The 21,195-nt window shown below is 39.2% G+C and overlaps 1 protein-coding gene across 2 annotated transcripts; it reads right to left on the reverse strand.

Annotated features, from left to right (window-relative positions):
• Nucleotides 1-1,081: 1,081 nt before the first annotated feature.
• On the reverse strand, nucleotides 1,082-16,767 carry UBE2I (ubiquitin conjugating enzyme E2 I). Of its 2 annotated transcripts, none has more exons than XM_088520958.1 (7): nucleotides 16,650-16,767; nucleotides 10,455-10,533; nucleotides 10,149-10,232; nucleotides 6,388-6,460; nucleotides 5,030-5,139; nucleotides 4,749-4,828; nucleotides 1,082-1,744 (listed from the first exon to the last, which is right to left on the reverse strand). In XM_088520958.1, the coding sequence occupies exons 2-7, from the start codon at nucleotides 10,518-10,520 to the stop codon at nucleotides 1,681-1,683; spliced, it is 477 nt and encodes a 158-aa protein (XP_088377084.1). In that variant the 5' UTR covers nucleotides 10,521-10,533; nucleotides 16,650-16,767; the 3' UTR covers nucleotides 1,082-1,680. The 2 variants fall into 2 exon arrangements, with proteins under 2 accessions (XP_088377084.1, XP_088377083.1); XM_088520957.1 differs by lacking the exon at nucleotides 16,650-16,767 and adding an exon at nucleotides 16,287-16,363.
• Nucleotides 16,768-21,195: the final 4,428 nt, after the last annotated feature.

The following is a 21,195-nucleotide window of genomic DNA, read 5'->3' on the forward strand; positions in this document are numbered from 1 at the left end:
GAAGGTCTTAACCTTCTTCCAACTAACTGTACAGAGATGAAATTCTAGCTCTGCTGGAGCTTTGGGATTCACAGCAATTTTAGTGGCGAAATACTCTATATACCTTTAAAGAAGAAGAAAAAAAAAAAAAAAAAAAACTTTGAATCGGAGCTGACAGCAAATCCTACCTTTAACAGTGTTCCTCAGCAATTCATCCTCCAACCTCAAGAATTTGAAGTCTTTTTTTTAAGTTTGCTTCTTTCTCACTAATTTAGAAATCTTTGCTACAAAAGCTATTTTAGACACAGTCTTAAAGGAATGAGAATGTCATGGTGCCAGCTATTGTAATTTGAGGGAATATTGTCATGTTACAGTGCTATCATAATCAGATGCTGACAAATATAGCAAGCCTGAAAGCACAGCTGTAACATTGAGATGGTTACCACTGCAGACTTAGGGTACCTTTTAATAACAAAAACACTGAAGATCAAATGGGATGAAGCTTTTATCATTGTATGTTTTGCAGCATTACTTGAACTAGAAAAATACATTAAAAAAAGCAGTGCAAGTTTAATATAGGGCATATCAACTTGACATACATGGAAAATAACTTACATAACCAGTTTCCTTTACACAGAGTATGTCTTTTTCCTAAAACCTATACATATTGATATATGGCAGAAGGCACAGAAGTATTTTGGAGAAACATATCATCTAAAATCCCCAGATACTTTAAGTCATCTAGTATTCCTTTGAGAGTTAGTACCATAGTTAATGTCAGTCTGCATTTTTGTTATTTTATGATGAAGTGGTCATATCAGTGAGCAATTGGTCTCTAGTCACATAATTCAGTGAGCTGTTTAAGTATAAGTAATTATTGACTCCTCCTAAAAGCTATGAATAATCATGATTTAGGCTCAAAGGACAACATCTGTGTTAGAAGCAAGAACAGGATAGGAAGGAGAAATGAGGAAAACATCTAAACAAAAACTGTAGCATCACAGGCCTTAAAAACGGTATTTTTACCAGATTGTGTTCATGGTGTTTGGAACTGCTTAAATGGCAGCCTTTCAATAATTTTAATGAAGATAATGAATCAAAACCCTTTATATAAACAGTTTATTTACTCTAAACAGCAACACAGACAGAACGCCATATAAACACAAAGGAAGTGATGCAGAATAAAGATGCTGGCTGACTTTGGATCTCAGAGGCTCTTAAGCAATAACAACCTAGTTTCTGAAAGATAGAAAAACAAATTCAGGGAGGGAAGGGGGTGGAGGGCATGATTTTTTTTCCCCATACAGCCAGCTAGAGGCTAAATATAGTTCTAAACATTTGAAAGCATGCCTGCATCAGAGAGCAAAGTAACTAGAGATACTAGTGAATTTATAGAAGTATAAAAGTTTATAATTTTACAGCAGTTGAAATACTGACATCAATATTAAAATAAAAGCAAGTTTTACATAACAATCAAAAATACAAAAGACTGAAGGAAGAGACCCTGTATGAAAAAACTGGGGGCAATTCAGCAAATTTAGAACTGTATACAAGTGGCGAATATGGAAAATGGCACACATACAACCCCCTCCCCTAAGTGGATATTAATTGTACATAGCAACATTAGATTTTGCAAAAGTTTTGTAAACAAGTTCTTGCCAAACCAATCCCTTCCTTTTTAAGATGCTGCATGACAGATGCTTATGATGGTGCAAACTTCTTGGCTTGTGCTCGAACCCTCTTTTCATATTCCACTCTGTTTTGGCTGAATAGAAAAGGAACAGAAGCTTGAGAAATCAGAATTGCACTTTTTCCCTCCTTCAATATGAAACTAAACCACTGTTGTTAACAACATACATTAGACAGAAGCAAATCCAATTTTCACAATGCACAAAAATATACTGTATTAAGTATTTATCTGGACCATACTCTGACAATTTGTTTTGGAGGGAAGGTCTGTTAAACTAGTTACTTAGCCTTTTGTTGAATGACTGCATTCTCTCACCACATGCCATACCAACATGTAACAAGCAAGTTTATGCCTGTCCTCTGACAGGGCCAGCTGTGTCTTACATAAAAGCATCTTATTTATTTGAAACTAAGACTTTTTTCTCTCTTTATGCCGAGGCCTCAATGCTAGTATCCAAATAACACAAAGCGTACGTTCACATGAACAGTTGGCAGAATTCATAGAATTTTAAAGTGCCATCTCTTCTGCTTTGAGGGGAGAGGGAAAGCACTCTAAGAAGGGGAAAAAGATGATGATAGCATCACACTCTCTGCAAATCCTGCCTCAAATCAGGACTTTTATCTTAATTTTTCGTTGAAAAAGTGTTGCACATTAAAAATGGCACTATAGTTCACAGCAGCTACCATACATGATAAAGATTGATTAAACAAGCACGTGTTACTACAAGGAACTATAATCACTCATTACGGCTTACAGACTGAACAGAGAAAATGGCAAGCTCTTACTAAACAAAGTGTCTTTACTCTTGTATGTAAGATATGTCACTAAAACAAAGCAACTAGATTTTGCAGACAGCCTGAGTCAGTCAATGCACTTTCAGTTTTGAAGGCTTGCATGGGGAGCGGGGCAAAAGGAACAGTAAGTTATATTCTCAGGAGTTGATGGTTTTAAGGAAGACATGAAGCCAAATGTGGACATGTCAGATGAACAATTATCAGCAAGTAATCTGACAATACTCTAGCTTTTTCTCACATAACTAAACTCAAACTTAAAAAAAAAAAAAAAACAAAAAAACACTTTAGGTTATAATGTATTGTCACACAAGAATTCAACCCAGCTTGTTAGGTCTCACACCCTCAGAACCCAAGCAGAGGTCCTGCCATAGGAGTCTCTGTACACATAGAGAGAGGGGAGAGGAAAAAGCAGGTTAGTGCATTAAGAGCGCTGATATTCAAGTTAAAAAAATAACAGTACACCAAAGCAGTCTTGAGAATAAGTAGTAGTGTAAGTATCCTTATTTTGTGCATAAAGCTTTTTCTTGAAAATGGAGTTTAGCAACCTACAGGGCATCTACTTATACAGCACTTCATTTTCTCCCCTATTTCCTAATTTCAGTAAATGCATGCATCATCCTGCTCTGTTGAGTTTAAGAGTACTACTCATACTGTCAGGCTGTAGAAATACACTAAACTTGCTGAAAAACTGCATGTCTAGGGACACATGAAAAGGATACAGAACTAAAACAGATAACACTTGAAAGCAACGTTCTAAAGAAGAAGAGTTTTACCATATATTTCAGTAGATACAGATCTTACTTTGGGGGAAATCAATTGTACAGAAATAGGCACAGAAGCACAGTGCTTGACTAATGCAACGGGAAAGTCTTAGAACAAACACTGAAGCAGCTCGTGCAATACCTTCCCAACACCTCCCCATCCTCCTACCCCAAAAATACAAAATGTGTTAAGCTTATGCACATAGAAACCGTTCCCTAATCCTACTTAGCAGTATAGGACTATTCCTTAAAGCAGTGCATTCATTAGTACTAACCAGTACTATCAGGGTACAATCCAAGATCCTGTTTTTTCAAGGCAGAAATAAGAACAATAAACTGGTTTTGTATATGCACACACCAGTGTTTCTACATCAACAGGAGACAAATAGGCTATATAATTTTTTTTTTTGATAAAAGCATGCTCTTCCTCCCCACACAATCCCTCAGAATACTTTTATAAATGGCCTGCCCTCACCACTGCTTGCTGCTGAAGATACTGCCTACAAGTGTGGCCTTTTGCATGTCTTTCACCTGCACTCCGTTCCATCCAATCTTCAATAAAATTCTGTGAGTGTATTCTTAAGGGGTAACACTGAGTGAAGTATTTCATCCAAGACACATTGTTCTGCCCTATTTTTCCTGTTAGCTAGATTCCTGTAATATAGGTACATCTAAGCTATGTCAAAGATGTGATCTCATAAAATGTCATTTTCTAATCTGGCAGCCTCCTGAAGACTTGTTCCTCAGTCTGGAACAGCAACCTCATGTTTTGATATTGGTCATTATTTTAGCAGCTGACAGTCAAAAGCATTTAACTTATTTTTCCCCCACAGACATTATAGTTCAGCTGCCCGTTTTTTTTTTTTTTTTTTTTATTATGGGATGTTAAGATTAAGCCTTAAAAAAAAAACAAACAAACAAAAAAAAAAAAACAGGAGCAGGGGGAGGATTTTTTCGGTTTAAACAATACCTCTTTTCATAGCCACTGCAATATTTATTCTGTACAGTTACAAGCTTTCCATACTTGTGTGTCTCTTCTTTTTGAAGACTTATTTTTCACAAAATGTTCCACATTCACTACAATAATCACACAAAGCTCTACTTTATCCTCCAGGCACAAATGCTAATACACACCCGCTGCCAATCAGAAACAGCTTATTCCTGTATTGATGAATGGGATTTATCAACTGATTCAGTCTCATCTTTCCAATTGCTGCTTGCACAAAATCATTATTGCCTTATCACTATCGCCCACTTAGGCTTTAAAGAAAGGGATTTTGTATCAGCATAAAGCAATATGAGCATCATGGTCCAACTAAGGAAGACGTGAAATGTATTGCTGTTGTCACATTATTAAAATCAAACTATTAACTTTCAAGTTCCTCTTTTGCTTAAATTTAGCATGAGCTAGAGATCTCCACAAATCACAGCTGAGAAGGTAAGAATATTTCCATATTATACTATCAGTTACAAATAGTTGTAGATAACATGACATCTTTGAAGTTGATATGTAAAGATACTCACCAGTAAATTGTGTAAGCCTCTGCTTGAGCTGGGTCTTGAATATTTGGTTCATTTAGAAGTTCTTGTATTCCTAACAAGATCTGTTTAAGAAGGAATAGGATGCGAGTAATGTAGGCATAGATATTGCTAGGAAATATACAATTAAAAATAAAACAACAAAACCACTACAAAAAAAAATACTTAGAAGTGAACTGCAGAAGCATACACTGAACATTTTAGATTCATGTAAGACAATCAGGCAAAGCAAATAAGAGTGCTCATGTCCAAGTATAATTAATGACCTGTTTAATTGTGATTGCTGGCCTCCAATCCTTATCCTCCTCTAAGATGGAGAGACACACCGTGCCTGAAGGATACACATTTGGGTGAAATAACGGTGGTTCAAATTTACCTAAGGGAGAAGAAAGGTTACTCGCATATGTAAGATCAGGCTATGATTAGAAGGCTAGCTCATACTGTCTATGAGAAGACAAAAAAAAAAAAAAAAAAAAAAAAAAAAAAAAGACACAAGGTGGGAGGGGTAAGGCAAGGCATGGGAAGAGACAGACATACAATCTCTAAAGATATTTTTTGTGTGTATGAAGGGCTATTTTCATCAGCTTTCCTCTTGGCCCAGCCTGCACATAAAGCAGGAACTCTAAGTGTCTGCAATATCAGCCCAAGCAACACAGCAACACCATTACAACCCGTAAGTCTTCTAGCTTGAGAAGAAAAAAGGTCCATGCAAAAAAAAAAAAAAAAAAAAAAAAAAAAAAAAAAAGCTAAGTTAAGCCTTGAACAGTCATTTTTCTCCAGTTTCACTTTTCTTTTATGCATAATCAACATGCTTTGAACATGAAAAAATTTAAGTTGCAAGATTGACTGAAGGGATAGGCTTGTACAATTATCCCTTTGTCAAGCAATGTACATGCTTTAACTCACATTTAATTCACACTTCTTTAATCTCTGCAATAGTTAAATCCTGCATCTTCAGTAATGCAATGAACAGATACTTAGCAATCTAGAAAATGCTTAAATAGTGGGACAGTTTTCTAGTCATCTTACATCACAACTAAGTTTTGCTTATGAGGCCGTCAAAGTTCAGTGGGAATCTAAGAGTATTGGCAGGAAATAAATCATAATAAATGGCAAGTCAAGATACACCTTCAGGGATGATAGTTCATTCAGCACTTGCCAACTGCACTAAACTAGTTGGTATTTCCCGAGATACTCACGTTAAATATTTTCTAGTTAAAAAGGTATGTTGCCTTTGCCACAAAAAATTTAGTTGGAGAAAAACTTAAGGAATAGCCAAGACAACCTGCTGAAATGCTAAAGAAACATGAACCATTGTATAAAAAGCTGTTTGCGATCATGTCCTCCATAGGGCTGGCCGTTTTCAAGAACCCAGAGGCTAAACAGGCACAAGATGTTCTCAGATCTCTAATTTTTATAAAATTCACAAAGCAGCCCTCTACTCTGCAGCTTTCTAATACTGAACATTTTGCTCATTTAAACACTTGCTCCCCAGATGCAAAAGCAGAGCAGAAACACCTTTCAGTAGGAAATCAGTAAGAACCATTCATAACTTCTCGCACATTCTCATAGACTGGATTAATATTGTTCCACTAAACCCATGTTTTTTGGTCATTTTACTTGCATTTTGGGGGTGAAGAAGGGTAGTCATCCTTGAAAAGCATCCGTAGTTTAAATAAGCCTCCTTCCCATGGTGTCTATCAAAATAATTCAGATTACATCAGGTCAAACAAGCAAAAACAAAATGGCATAGCAAGACCCTTCCTTTATCTATAGCAGTACGAAATTTGTCCTCTTGTCTCATTAGCTTTTTGCTGGGTTTAGTAAGAATGCATTGAACGAATTACTTAGTGCAATACTTTGATTGACAAAAAAAAATTAAAGGAGTAAATTAGTTCCTACACTAATTTGAAATCAAATTTCAAACCCTAAAAGTTTAAAAAAATCTTTTAAGAGTATGTGCTTGTTTTAACATAACAGTAATATCTCAGTGCTGCATCTGCATACCAAGTCCATAAAGGTGTAAAGCCATGTCTAATTGAGACTAATTATTCTATCTATATAATGAGCAGCTGGAAAAAAAGAAAAAAGAAAAAAGAAACACGACAACAACGACAAAAAACAAAGCCACACTTTTTTTCCACTTGATAATTGCTAATAAGTGTTGCAGAGTTGTTCAAGAAATTCAATACAAACACAAGAATATTCTATATAGTATGACAGTTTTATACTTGAAGAACAAAACGTGTAAGTGATAAACATGTAATGAGGGAGGGATTGCTATGTCTACACTTATAATGTGGAATGATAGGATATGGACACATTATTTAAGTAAGTGAATATACACAGCTTCTACTTCAACTCATGAAAATCTGACCTCAGAAAAAGCACCAAAAATAAACAAACTGCCAAATCAACAATAAGTAATAACATTACAGTGCAGTCTAGACTTATGCAATGTTCTTCACTAGCCTAGATTAATCCTGTCTATTTGCTGGCATGTAATCTTGCAGATTGCCTTTTTTGTACAAGAAACAACTTTCAAGGTTTTCATCACTGTCTGAAATTACGAAAATTGCTGTTAGAGCAATTCTTGCACTACACAACAACAGGGACTAAATAAGACAGCGCTACTCAGAATGGTCACCTTAAGATGTATAAATATCCAGCAAGTGGCAGAATATCTACCTCAGAAGATATCCTGCCTTGTCTTACTTAAGGAGAAGCGCCTTTCCTCTGAAGAACTGACTTCCAGTAAGTAGTGTGAAAAAGTTTAGTAATCTCTAAAACAGATCACTCATCTATAACTAGGCTCACTGGAATGAAAGTGCTGAATTTGTCCTTTAGTGACAAATCTAAGTGATGATAGCCTCATAAGTTATCAACTTGTGTCCTCAAGGACATTCACACATCATCCTAGGAGAAAAGCCCTACCTCTTTCCTATGTGAACCACCTAATTTTTAGCGGGGAAAAAAAGCACACACTGTTTCTGCTTGTTTTCACTGTGCAAAGTCTACGTCTACAATAGGGAAAGGGTGCTAAGGAAGACCAACACAGAAATGTTTCAAGAGTGGATGATCTTAATTACTATAACATACCTATCAGGTTCCGAGATGGTCATAGTGAGTTGTTATTGACTCAAAATACCTGTTCCCCACACTTTTTGAAATGAGACAAACATGTCCATTTTAAAAAGAGATGAAGCCTTTTGATAGAATAAAAACTAGTATTGAGTTTGATTTCAACTTCTGGGAGAAAATATGAAACTTGTTAAGCTGTGACTTAGACAGAGCAACATATTTTACGGATGTAAAATAGCAGACATTCGAAAACCTTATTAAGATAAAGCATCATCTAGATCCTACTGTGCTACTGGACAGATTGCAGATGTATTCTCAAGATTTTTGGGTAGTTAATTTTGGGTAGTCAGATTTGGGTAGTTAATAAATGATTCCTTGACAAAATAGGGGTGTATGAAGATATCTATCCCAAGTCTAATACCATTTGTTGCTTCAGCTTGTGATCTGCTGATAACACAGAAGACATCCAATAAATCTGCAGGCAGAACCAAGCTAACAGAAGCAACAAGTAGATGAGAAAGCATTCTGGATTCAAACTTACTTAACTTTAATATGCTTTAAACAATTTGGGGTGGGGGAAGGAAAGGGAAATGGATGCAATTCAGGGAGAAGTACAAGATTTTTTGTTTAAATTGCAATCAGACAGGAAAAAATGACTAGGTAGCTAGGATTGAAGAGAAGGATTCAAGCTTGGTAACTGAAAATGAATCTTATGTCACACAGTCATGAGAAGCAACAACTCAAAGCTTTGCACCTGCATTAGAGGTCTTAAAGATTTTTTTTGAGGATAATTGAGTTTTATCAAAGCTTTGTATCAAGGTTCCAAACATACGTCTTCTCCATCCAAACAATTTCACCCAACTCAAGTATAGCATGCCTCCAAACACAAAGGCAATATACAGCAACTGGTTGGTCTGTATACACGCTGCTTCTAGCAAAAAAATCTAAAAAAATCTTGGTTAGAGATTGATAATTCAAGGCTTTCATTTCTGAAGAGACAGTTACATGAGTTTTACCTAATCTTGTCCTTTGATCAGCTGTTTTAAAGGGGACAAGAAATTGCCCTTTAAGGCCAGTTTTGTTTGCTTCATTTTACAATGTACAGAGCAGCACCACTAAGATTTCTTAACATAAGCATTTAAACGTGGCATTTAAACGTGACATCTTGACAAGAGGTGTGCTGTTTCAGAGAGTCATACAAAAAGCAGGTATTAATTAGCTCAATACTTTGGTAACTGTCCAGTCAAGCTGCTCTAGCAGGAATGCTCAATAGCATTTCAGTACTAGATAAGCTATACAACATCACGGAATTAGTATGTTTTGCTAATATATGCTTTCTGTATTAAACAAAAATCTAAGAGACCAGATTTTACAAGGACTTAAGTAAGTTGGCATGAAGATGTAGCAAAACAAAAGAAATTCCACACCAAAGACTTGCAAAAATGAAAAAAATACTAAGTAGTTAATAGTACTACTCCAGAAGACCACATCCATGGGGTTCAAGAACCAATGACTCCCTGCCAAACAAAAACTTAAGAGAAAGAAATACCACCCTGAAGTTGGCAGTATAGCAATCAAAAAGCCTCATACATTAATGATGACACCCATCTATAAGTTTTGTTTGTTCTCTTCCATAAAGCCTGACTAAGCTGATTAGAGTAACAAGAGAGATATTTTCGGGAAGTAGACATAAAAAGCTTAGATTGAGTCAGCTAGAAAAACCACGTTAGAAAGTTATATTCTTCTTTTCCTAAAAGGAAAAGGGGATTGTGTATCTTCAGCTTACGAAATTTTCAATAATGATAAAGCAGAACTATTTTCCATAAAATCCATAAAACAAGGAGTAGTGCTATAGTACAGCCCTTCTGTAAGATTTGAAAGGTCTTACTATTTAATCAAGAGAAAAGAGACATTGGTGGTTCATGGCCAGAGGCAACACTTTGGAAATACTAACCTTAAAGCTTTAAGGCTTAATGCAGCGTTTATTAACAGAAGTCATAATCATATGCTTCATGACAGGGTTGATTATCTTAACTCTGCTTTTAAGTCTGCTCAGACTGTTTTTGCACAGTCCTCTGAAGCATTTGTTTCTTTAAGTGCTCAAGGCCAACAGTCAGACTCAGTGCATTTAGACCAATGCCCTTTCTCCATTTACCGAAACTGGATTCCAAAGTAGCAAAAGGATCTAAACATTTACATTAAGCTGCATCTAAGTTATACTCTCAGTTCTCGCCTTAATACATGAGCAGGCTTATGTTACTTTTCAGTAGTTAAGTGAAATGTTAGGACAATAGTAAGTCTTACCCCTTTCTTTCCTGGAATAGCACACTCCCAGTTCATTAGATTCATTGTGCCATCTGGATTTTTTGTAGGTACTGCTACAAAACCCTGAATTAAGGCAAAAAGTCAAAGACTGAGGATTTCAGAAGATACACAGTATACAACTATCTTCTATTTATAGATGGTGTTAGTTTGTTTTGCACTGCAAAAAAAAACCAAAAAAACAAAAAAACACACACACACACACCCCACACATGCACAAATCAGAGAATCATCATCAGAAGACAAAAATAGCTACAGAAGTCAGAAAGTTGGCAGTTGTACACTTACAAATGGATGATCTTTTCTCCAGGCTTTTCTCTCCTGTGCAAGTCTGCTGAGGGCTATGCCAGACATACTTGTAGTCCCTCTAAAAAGGAAGGGATTGCTTTTAGTATAAACTTCTACTTTAAGTACTTTAAGTGTACATATTTCACAAATCCTGTATTTTTAAAAGCTATGATTACTCAGTAAATACATATCTTGACAAGGATAATGAAAATCTTGGATCAAAGTATCCCCCCATCCATCCCAGCAAAACTCCGCATCAAGAAAAAACATCATCAAGGTCTCCCACGACAAAAGCTTTTAAGTTATTGGACTTCATGCACTATCCCCATCTTGTGTTTTGTATGTGAAGTACATTCTCAAAAATACTTAACAGTAACTTGACACCAGAAATGCCATCATTAGTAGGAAAATGGCCTATCTACCACTACATAAGGGCATGATTTTCTTCTCCAGGCCAGTACATCTGTTGCTCCTGATTGTAGGAAACAGATGATGATTGTCAATTTTAGACTGTAAGCTCCTACTGAAACTCTGTGCACTATGTAAAAGCAACATGGGCCTAGAACTTAGGAGAATCCTCTCAAATTTGCTGAGATGTTGCTATGTAACTTACAAATATCAGCAAACACAGACAGTAATGCACAAGTGATCAACAGAAGAACCAGTGTGTCCCGCTCATTCCACAAGGCACATTCTGAACTCCAGTGTAAACTGAGTGATCTTTCTGCATCGTCAGTGCCCACAGTAACAGCCAAGAAAAAAAGACGACCAAAACAGCAAACTGCAGAAAAAAATATGCAGAGAATAGGTCTTCACTGCAGATGATACAACAGGAGTTCAAGACATGATAGTTACAATATAGCGATTCACTCAAATTCAGGGAAGATTTTGTAGAAAATCTGCATGAGTAGTCATGCAGAACACTAATCAAGAGACAGAATTTATTCTTCATTACTGAAATTGTGCTAGCTACTTGGTCAAAAGGTGTTCACAACCTCCTTCCAACAACAGTTTTTCATTTCTCCCTATTGCACATTTCTCCTTTTCAAAGCAGTATTTGTACTCACAGTTGGTCTGACTTCTCCAACTGTCTTTAACTCTATGTGTAGTTAACTAGCCTTCAGGAAAATCAAAAGAATACAATAACTTTTTCACTAAACAGGTTCACAGAATTAACAATACGAATATTAACATTCTGTTAACACGAACATTTTAAATACTAATCAAGAACTATGCAACATTCAAAACTGTATTAACATGCAAAGTACTCAGAAGAATATTACAGTCAGTCATACAATAGTGTGATTTGCAGTTTATAAAGATCCTTGTGTTGAAATCTCAGACTGGACTACACATGGTCATTTACTATACACTTTAAAGATTAGAAGACGGTTGTCTTCCAACATAAGTAACTACACATCAAAAATTGGCAGATTAGCAATTAGCAATTCAAAGTCTTTAAACTCCAGACTAACAGTTTTAATGAGTTCCCCAGACAGTCAGTATTTCTAATACTTTCTTCCAGTTTTATTCAAAGTCAGTTTTGCCTGGATGTCCGTAAAACAATCTCAACTTCAGGCTAGCAGTTAAATTCATGCCAAACAAAGCTATTCTTAGAAAGTATCATCAACCCTGAAATACAGCAAATACGTACAGTAAATCCTATCTTCAATCCAATACCTCTCAATGTTTTCTATGCATCACCACTATAAATTGTTTGATGGGTAAAACAGAAGTATCTGATTCTTAGTTAAGTCAGAAGACTTAGTCAACAAAGAAACTGTACATACTACTTCAGACTCCTTTGTTCAGAAGAGGTAGGAGCCACTGAAACAATGTTGTCAGAAAAAAAAAATCTCCCTTTTATACTCTCTTATATTTCTCTATGACCCCATACTCTTGCAACAGATTTAAATGAACTTTTGAATATATGACTGAATTTCAGTTGTGCTGCCAGTTTATGATGATACACTATATAAATCTGGCTACGATAATTTGAGGAAACTAGTGGTGCTTATTAACCACTCAAATATTCTTAGATCCTTTACTAACTCAGTTACCTTTTTTCTGACAAAAATATTACAGAATGCTTTCAAATACACAATGAATTAAGTTTCCTATAGTTAGCAGGTAATTTTCTCAAGGAAAATGCTGGCTTCTCAGAGGGCTATAAACTACACAGATCCTACAGAACACTAAGTAATTTTTAACAGAAAGAAATTACAAATCTTCAGGCTTCATTTCTGACTTGTTTTAGGTTACTTTTTGTAACCTCCTTGCTTTTGCCACTAGTTATGCACTATACGGTGACCTAGTAATCTTAAGCCTTTCTTCTGCTCTGTAAAGACCTTTTCAAATATTGAGCCATTTATCTCAATCACTGATCAGACTACATTCAGAGATTATTTGCAGCACATATATACACACATTGCCAGATTAGACTTAATCTGTTAACTGTTTTGCACCTCAAGATGTCAAAACAAGCTCTGAGGAAAGACCACACACCCCTTCTTTCCCAAGGGTAGCCCTTTTGTCTTTCTCATGTCTACCTTTCATTCCTTAGTTCAAAAGTCAATTTCTTGCTTTCCTCTCCTCATTGTCATCACAAAAAAGTGTCATTACTTAAGTTTTGAGAATGATATATTATGCAAGGGCAGAGCAGGAAGAGCATATAAAAACAATTTCAAGCTCTTGGCTATTCTGCAGCCCAGGCAAATAGATAAGGGTAATACTAAAACACTGCGTGGCTTCTACCCCTGCCAAACAAACACACACTTGGACAGATGGATTTATGAACTAAGAAGGGATTCTCTCAATTACTATTTTTTAACATCAAGAAAACATTACGCTAATATTCACTATTTCAGTGAGTGAAGCCTGTGACTTAAGAGCTTAATATTTATTCTAATAGCAACTCTGTTGCTTGGGAAAAAAGAGAGAGTGCCTGAATTTTAATTTCACAGAACATTGTAGATTATTAATGAGCCAGGTGTGATTAACTAGGATATACTGAGAAGCTTGATAAAGAAATGTTTGTGCCTTCAGTTTAGATTCCAAGGACATATATTTGGACAGTCTCCTAGTCCCTGCTGTTCTAGTACTCTGAATATCAAAAGTCCTTGGAAAGAGGAGAAAAAATAAATACATAAATGATAATTCCCAACATTTTAAGAATATTTACTTTATCCATATCAAATCAGAGAGGTATCAGATCCATATTAAGTTAGACAGGCAAACAACTAGAAAAAAACACAATTATATTAGATGGCTTCAAATACATAGGTAATATCTTAATCTACTATCATCTATTTAATCATCTGTTACTATATATATGTAGTGGTTTTATTGCAGGTTGGAAGGTTGGAACCTCTGTCCTATCCTCTCCCCCCACAACAAACACACACACACACACACACACACACACACACACACACACACACTTGAATTTCTGATTAAGTTTTACCAAATAGAACCAAGCTCCATCACAGCCAGACTTGAACTCTGATTTTTGTGCCAACTTCTTGTCCATCTTTTGCAAGACTGTTGTTACAATGTTTTAAAAGTGTCCAGGATGCTGAAGTAACTGCAATGGGTATCTTCAGGCAGTGAGTGCAACAGGCTTATTACTGTCTAACTACATTTACTCCTCTTTGCATATTTTAAAGTAAATCAGGAACTGTAGTGGAAGACTGTACACTTGTAGACGCACTTTGAGTTTTGCAACTCCTACATGACTACAGGACTGTAAGGAGCATTCAGCATAAGAGGATGCAAAAAATGAGACCTCACTTCTGGAACATGTTACCCTCTTCCCCAGTGTATCTAAATATCTTACAGACTTGTAGATAGGTCAGTGCCTGGTTAAACTCTTTATAAAGTACAAAGGGTTCAGTAATCCTTACAAGAGCAGAAAAACATTAAAAAAAAAAAAAAAAAAAAAAAAGAGAGAACCCCTCCCCCCGGCCCCCGCCAAACCACACTCTTGTCACTCCCATCTCTTGCACATCTACTTTGTAACAGTTTGTGACAAATGAGAGCTAAAGCCCAGGCCTGAATAAAGATCCCCTTGAATCTGCTCAAATGTGCGATCTATTAACAAATTCCCAACATACCATGTCCAGCAGCTTCTGTAGAGCAATCTATACATCTTGCTCAAACTGTTGCTGTAATATATGCCTGTCACTTTAGATACAAGAAACAGACTGATTCACCTGAATATATATTTTCATCTTAGAAGTAATGGAATAGGGAAGAAGGAGGGAGATGATAAAAGAGTTAACAAGATCTTCGGAAATAAAGCCGAAGATTTCCTATCTTCCCTGCTACATTTGTCTTCCTCAATAATTTTAGCATGCTATTTTCTTGGTAATAGTAACTGGAGTAGTATTTGTTCAAATACCTGTGTTTAATGTTTAGCTCTTGTAAGCTCTTTAAACTCCTAGCAAATGAAAGATAACACTACTAACTTGAAACATTTAAAAATCTGAAGAAAAAAAAAATAGCTTAAAAAAAAGTCACCACTATCACATCCGATTTTTCCTCCACTTGGGAAATTCATTATTAAGTACAGAACTGAGGTCAGAACACATTAAAGAGATACCTGACTGAAAAGGACACAAACTTCAGCCCTTGGAGGAGTACGCAAACCCTATATTATAGAAGCCATGCGAGCACAGGAGGTCCACGTCCACTTTCTATTCAGTTTTACACTCTTCCTTCCCTCCCACCCTGCCATCCACATACAGAAATATTGATGTCCCTTTTACTGTTATAAATATCGTTTATTAAAGCTTTAAGAAATGAGCAAAAGCTTCCAAACTTTGTAGATTGCTGCTAATACCCACACTATCCACTTTTGGAGAGAAAATAAAAAACAACCACCAACCATACCAAAACTAAATCTTTATCACAGGGGTGAACTGGTTGTGTTCCATTACAGATCATCTTGGCTACCTATTCCCTCATACAAGGAAAAGACCAATAAATAAATGAAAAAAATAAAAAACAAATCCATTTCCATATACAAAAAGCTAATCTCACAAAGAACAGTTCTGCTGGGGGATAGCAACATCTGTCACACACACACTTCTAACCTGTGAGGAGTCCTTAAAACAGGGACAGGATGCTCTTTAAGTGGCAAGAACTTGAAGAAGGTCTATTAATTTCAAACAACAATAAAACTAGTTCAAGATTGCTAGACTCACATTGTCACTCCACGTGTTGATTACTAGCACAAGAAGATATCAAGCAAGCAGCTCTTTCAAGAACTTGACAAACTTTGCTCTTCAGAAGAGCTGTGACTGTGATTTAACCAAAACATAGCAGCGTGGACTGGAGGAGAAATGGCGTGCTCGGCAGGAAAACGATGGAAGCCAGGGGCTGCCCTCCCGACGCGGCTGCCGGAGCCGCGCGGCAAGGGCTCTCACTCCAGAGCGACTCGGTAACGCCGCCGCGGGCCGGGCGCTCCCGGGCCCGGCCGAGGGCCCTGGGCGGCACCGCGGCCTACGCAGGGCAGCCCGGCGCCCGCCCACCCAAACCCGGACGAGTGCTCGCGGGGCAGGGACCGGGGTCACCCAGCCATCCTCTTCGCGCTCGGCTCGCGGCGGTCGAGCGCTCCAGGGCGGCAGCCGCAGAGCGCGCCCGAGGCAGGCAGCGCCGCGCCGGCTGGCCCGGCCGCCCGTCTCCGCAGGTGTCGCCGAACCCGCGCGCCCACCCGCGCCGTCGCGGCCCGGACGGGACGCGCCAGGACAGACGCCGCTCCCCAGGGCCGCCTGCCCCGTCGTGCCTCCCCCGCTCCTGCCGCCTCAGGCTCCTCACCGGGCTAGGCCTCACCGTGATCGGCCGCAGCGCCGGCGCGTGTCCCGGATTGAGGCGGCAGAGAGTGACCCGGATGTTCCCCACTCAGCTTTCCACCCCCACCCCCCCCTTTGTCTCTGGCCCGGAGTCTCCCTCCCTCTTCCTCGGTGCAGGGCGCAGCACTTCGGTCTGTCCCTCGGCCCGACCCGTCCGCGCCGGCGCTGTATGCCCCAAGCCCGCTCCGTCCGCCACGCTTTACGCAACCTCGTGACACAGGACCCGAGGCGCCCAAAACAATGCCTGAGCAGGGGGCGCGCGGGGATCTCCGCAGGGCTCCCTAGAGTGCTCGGCGCGTCCTCGCGCCCTGCCAGCCCGCACCAAGAGGCAGCGAAGTTTTACCTCAGGCGTCAAGAGAGTCACCTACGCCCTCGGAAGGCCTGGACCCTCGCAAAGGGCTAGAACCAGTGTCGCAGGCCGCGCCTGCCCGGGACAGTCTTGAGGCCGAGAGGACCCCCCCCGCCCCCATGAGCAGCCAGGCCTCTGATTGGCGGGTGGGGGCTCCGCCCCTGGAGGAACTTTCACAGGTGATTGGTTGGCTGGAGAACTCGTCAGTGGGACGGGGTTTTCCTTTGGCTTTGGCGCTCCCCAGCGCGGTGCCGGGAGCTGCCGCGGCGCGGGGCGGCGGGGGGCGGTGCCAGGAGCTGCGGCGGCGGCGGGAGGCGGGGCGGGGCGGCGGGGGGCGGTGCCAGGAGCTGCGGCGGCGGCGGCGGGGGGCGGGGCGGTGCCAGGAGCTGCGGCGGCGGCCGCGCGGGGCGGGGCGGTGCCGGGAGCTGCGGCGGGGGGCGGGGCGGGGCGGTGGGGGGCGGTGCTGGGAGCTGCGGCGGCGGCGGCGGGGGGCGGGGCGGTGCCGGGAGCTGCGGCGGCGGGAGGCGGGGCGGGGCGGCGGGGGGCGGTGCTGGGAGCCCGCCCGGCCCCCAGGTTCCCCGCGCCGCCCCGCGTCGTTGGTGGCGCCTCCTCGGGCCACGGCCCAGGCCACAGGGCGCCGGAAACACCGAGCTTCGCTGCTGCTTCCGCGCGTCCCGCCCTCAGCTCTGTGCTTGGCCCGACTGTTTTTCCATCTTGTACTTCTCGTACTTGAGAGGCAGATTGCTTTACCTTTTTTTTTTTTTTTTAGCTAATAGTTTATAAGAATGCTTTCATATGTGTGTGGCAAAGAGGGCATTGGGTTCTTGTGTTTGATTTACATACTTTACTGCAAAATAAATGAAATTTCAGCCCTGAAACCTTCACCCAGCTGTGTTTCACGATGTTATCGTGTTAGTTGTTCTTGAGGTACCTCCAGTGTACTGCTTAAAATTAAATTCAAAGTTGTATCTCAATTAGGAATGCTAGAATCAATTTTGGAAAAAAAAATCACTTAGACTTAAATTTGCCCAAATCAAAATATGTGCTTAGTTAGTAATCTTGCCCAGCATTCCATCTAATGAGCATGCAGCTGCAAAGAGGAATTCATTTTGGATACATTAAACTGTCTGTTGGAAGGACTCGTGTTCTCTGTACCCTGGGTATCTAGGATTCGGTTGCAACTGGCACCCAAAGGTAGCAGGATGACTCGACCTCATTAGAAATTTTTGTTTGTGCTTGGCTTTTATAATCTCAGTTTAGAACCCCATTAGATTTTTCTGCTCCTTGAATCACTGTAAACATGATACGCAATATGAAGATGTAAGTTGGTTTTGAGAAAATTAAAGGGTGTTGCACAGAGAAGGGAATAATCTACTATTTGTGCCTGCAATGGAGGGGGCAAAGTATCATCAGTATAAACTGCAGCAAGAAAAATGAAGGTAAGGTATGAAGAAAGTCTTTCATGTCAAAGGTGCTAAAGCATTTGATTGCCTAATGGGTATGGGAGTGGTACGGACTCTTGTGGGGCTTTAAAGGTGGGTTAGACAACATACGTTGGAAGTGTTGCTGTTTCTGCCTTCTGCCAGGGCACAAGCCGAGTGGTGTATCTCACCCCCTTCCAGACTTTTAAAATCAAATTCTGATTTTTGATTCCTATAGAAAGGATGGAGGGCACAAGTATTTTCTGGTAGGCTAGTGGGCAGTTGGAACGTCTCCCTGTTACAGCAAGGAACAGTGAATGAGATCGTGAGGCAGAACAAGAACAGTGACGCGTCACAGAAATGTTTAAGAATGCAATGTAATGATTTCACCTTAATATAAACAGTCCAGATTCTTGAAGCACTCGCCATGTTCTCATGGTGTCCTTATTTAGCGTCCCTGCATAAGGGAGTTACTAACAGTAACTACATTCTCTTTGAACGGGCAGTCTTTATTCACATTTGTGATTCAGCCATGCAAAGTAGGACATTTTCCTTTCTGTGGGTCCCTGCTGCTGCACAGTTCTCTTTTCCTAAAACATGCACATCTGGAGTAGCATCTGCTTTAATTGTTTTATTGGTTTCAACCAGTTAATGCCGGAGTAGAGAGGGAAGCAACGTAGCAGATGCATGTACAGAAGATGCATCCTGAACAGTCACAAATGACTTAGCATTTCTATATGAAAACACCAGTTACAGATTGCTTTGCCAGTTACTGAATGCCTCAATGGCATGTCACTTGGTGAAAATATAGTTGGAATCTCTGATAGTGTCTCGGTAGAAGTTCGAAAATGAGGTATGTCGTAAGGCTGTGTACAAACATAATAGTGGCTATGCCTCATCGCAGTACATGTCATTATTTTAGTAATCTTTTGTCGGTAACTAATACCTGTAGCAGGAAGAAAATGAACATGCATTCCCTTGCATACCTTTCTGGCATTGATCATTTGCAGTATGGGGGTCCCCTGAGCTAAAGTATTATCCTTGCATTTAAGACGCAACTTTGGCAGCACGGTCCATAAGATAATGGATAGATGCACTGTACTGTACTATGTAGACTTCCCAGGGTTTCGTGTTGCTTGAATCTGCATCCTTGCAAACTCGGACCTGAAGATTGTCACCATTGATCTGAATGGATGTGGTAGAGGAAGCAACATTTCTGTGCAGAGGATTGGAAGGAAATTACCAGAAGCAGTGATTCAGAGAGAACTGCTAACACTTAACCCGCTGCAATTACCCAGAGAGCAGCCTAGAGAACATCACATAAACATGAAACTCTGTTTGTGACTGCCAGGCAAGAATCAGCACCTCACAAGGTATATTTGCAGGGTCATTTTCATCTTCCTGAAATAAACTCTGAATGCTTTAAAAGATCCAAGTGGAGTGTTAATGACTTACTCAGAAGTGCAGGATAATCTCCTTTAGATGCCCTTTACTAACTGGTTTCTGGTTTGGGATACACAGTTACTGCTTTAATGTTCTCACCTTTGACAGTTTGTGAAAACACTGGAGCTACAGATACAGAGAATAGGAATTTGGATTGGTAGTAATACTGCTTGATTGTAAAGTAAAAAACTTTTAAGAAGTCAGACAAAATATGGAAGTGTACACAGAATAGTTAATACCTACTGGATTGGAATGTTACTAAACTGCAAGAAATGTCAGTAAAATTATACCAAAGTCGCAGGATATGTAAGGAAAAAATAAACCATTGTTTGCATTTAAAATTGATTAAAACTGCTAAAATGAAATTACTCTCATTCTTACCTGTGCAGACGCTAAGATTTTAGGACTCACAAGTCTTAGTCTGTCATACATAATTTTTATTATCAGTTTGGAAAATAAGGACAATTATGTTGATTTCTCAATACTAACAGTAAATTATTATGTTTTCTATACTTGCAGATGGAACAGCTCACAAAAACTTTCTAAATTATTTTAGTATCCTGTTTCAGGTACTTAACCACTGACTTCCTTCCGCAGTTTTTATCTTCAAAACTTCTACAGCAAATGAACTAAGTGGCTTCTTGTTTACATTTCATTTATTATACTCTAAGTCGGCCTTAGTATAAAGTGTTGATTTTGGTTACTTTATTTTTTTCAAACAACAAACATTTACTTTAAAAATCCAAGTATTCTAAAAGAAATTGTGTTTTTAGGCAGGCTTATTTGTGATTTGTGTGAAGGAAAATACATGCATGATGTTTGGTTAACCTTGGCATTATATATTATATATATTAATTGTGATTTTATACCCACACTAGAGGAAAGAATTTCCTACTGTAATGAGCAACAGTAATAGTAAACATGAAATTTCACAGTGGATAAGCCTGCTTTTTACAACTAAGGCACTGTGGCAAGAGGATGCATCTCCTTTACGCAGGAAGAAGTATCACCGTTTTGAGTGGCTGCATAAAAGTGAACTGTTAAGCTATGTATTTTTTTTAATCTGAAGTGCTAAACTGAGTGTATATCTGTGATATTACACTCTTAATGGACTTGGAAAATAAAAGAAAAGATATCAGACTTTAAAAGGGAGAAAACATGTTTATTTCATGCAGTTTATAATACACTAGTGTTACGAAAAGGAGGTTAAAAAAATACCCACACACATTTTAATAGTATGCTTTTTCTAAAAACGATGGCTAATAGTAGTCATCGTCAAATGATTTGGGAAGCCCTAGCCGGTTTTTATCCAGGGAAATTCCCTGTATTCAAATTGTTGTCCATGTTTGTGCTAATAATTTAGACTAATACAAAAGCATTAAAACTAACTCAAAACTTTGCTGCAGTAAGAACACTTCGGAGATAAAGAACTGGCACAAAAGAAAATGTTATTGCTAATCCACTATCCAGGAAATAACATTTTGCAAGTACGGTTGGACATTAACATAAACACCTAGTGCACAACTGATTGAGACCAGTGTTTAAAAAACAACAACAACAAAAAGCAACCCAAAAAAGAAAAGGAAAAAAAAAAAAAAAAAAGAAACACCTGCTGAATTGACCAGGGAAGCCTCTACAGCTCACAGGAAAATCTGTTTTTTCATAGCTAGGCCCAG

The sequence above is a fragment of the Tinamus guttatus genome, unplaced genomic scaffold, assembly GCF_059628265.1.
Source record: "Tinamus guttatus ecotype Peru unplaced genomic scaffold, ASM5962826v1 Tinamus_guttatus_pri_ptg000107l, whole genome shotgun sequence".
Taxonomy (NCBI): Eukaryota; Metazoa; Chordata; class Aves; order Tinamiformes; family Tinamidae; genus Tinamus; species Tinamus guttatus.

Excerpts from the sequence above, each read along its gene's own strand:
- UBE2I (XM_088520958.1), bottom strand. The coding sequence starts at position 10,520 with ATGTCTGGCATAGCCCTCAGCAGACTTGCACAGGAGAGAAAAGCCTGG. Across the intron at positions 5,140-6,387 it reads CCCTTCTTCACCCCCAAAAT|GTAAATTTGAACCACCGTTA; the intron begins GCAAGTAAAATG and ends CTTCTCCCTTAG. Across the intron at positions 4,829-5,029 it reads CAGCAATCACAATTAAACAG|ATCTTGTTAGGAATACAAGA; the intron begins GTCATTAATTAT and ends CTTCTTAAACAG.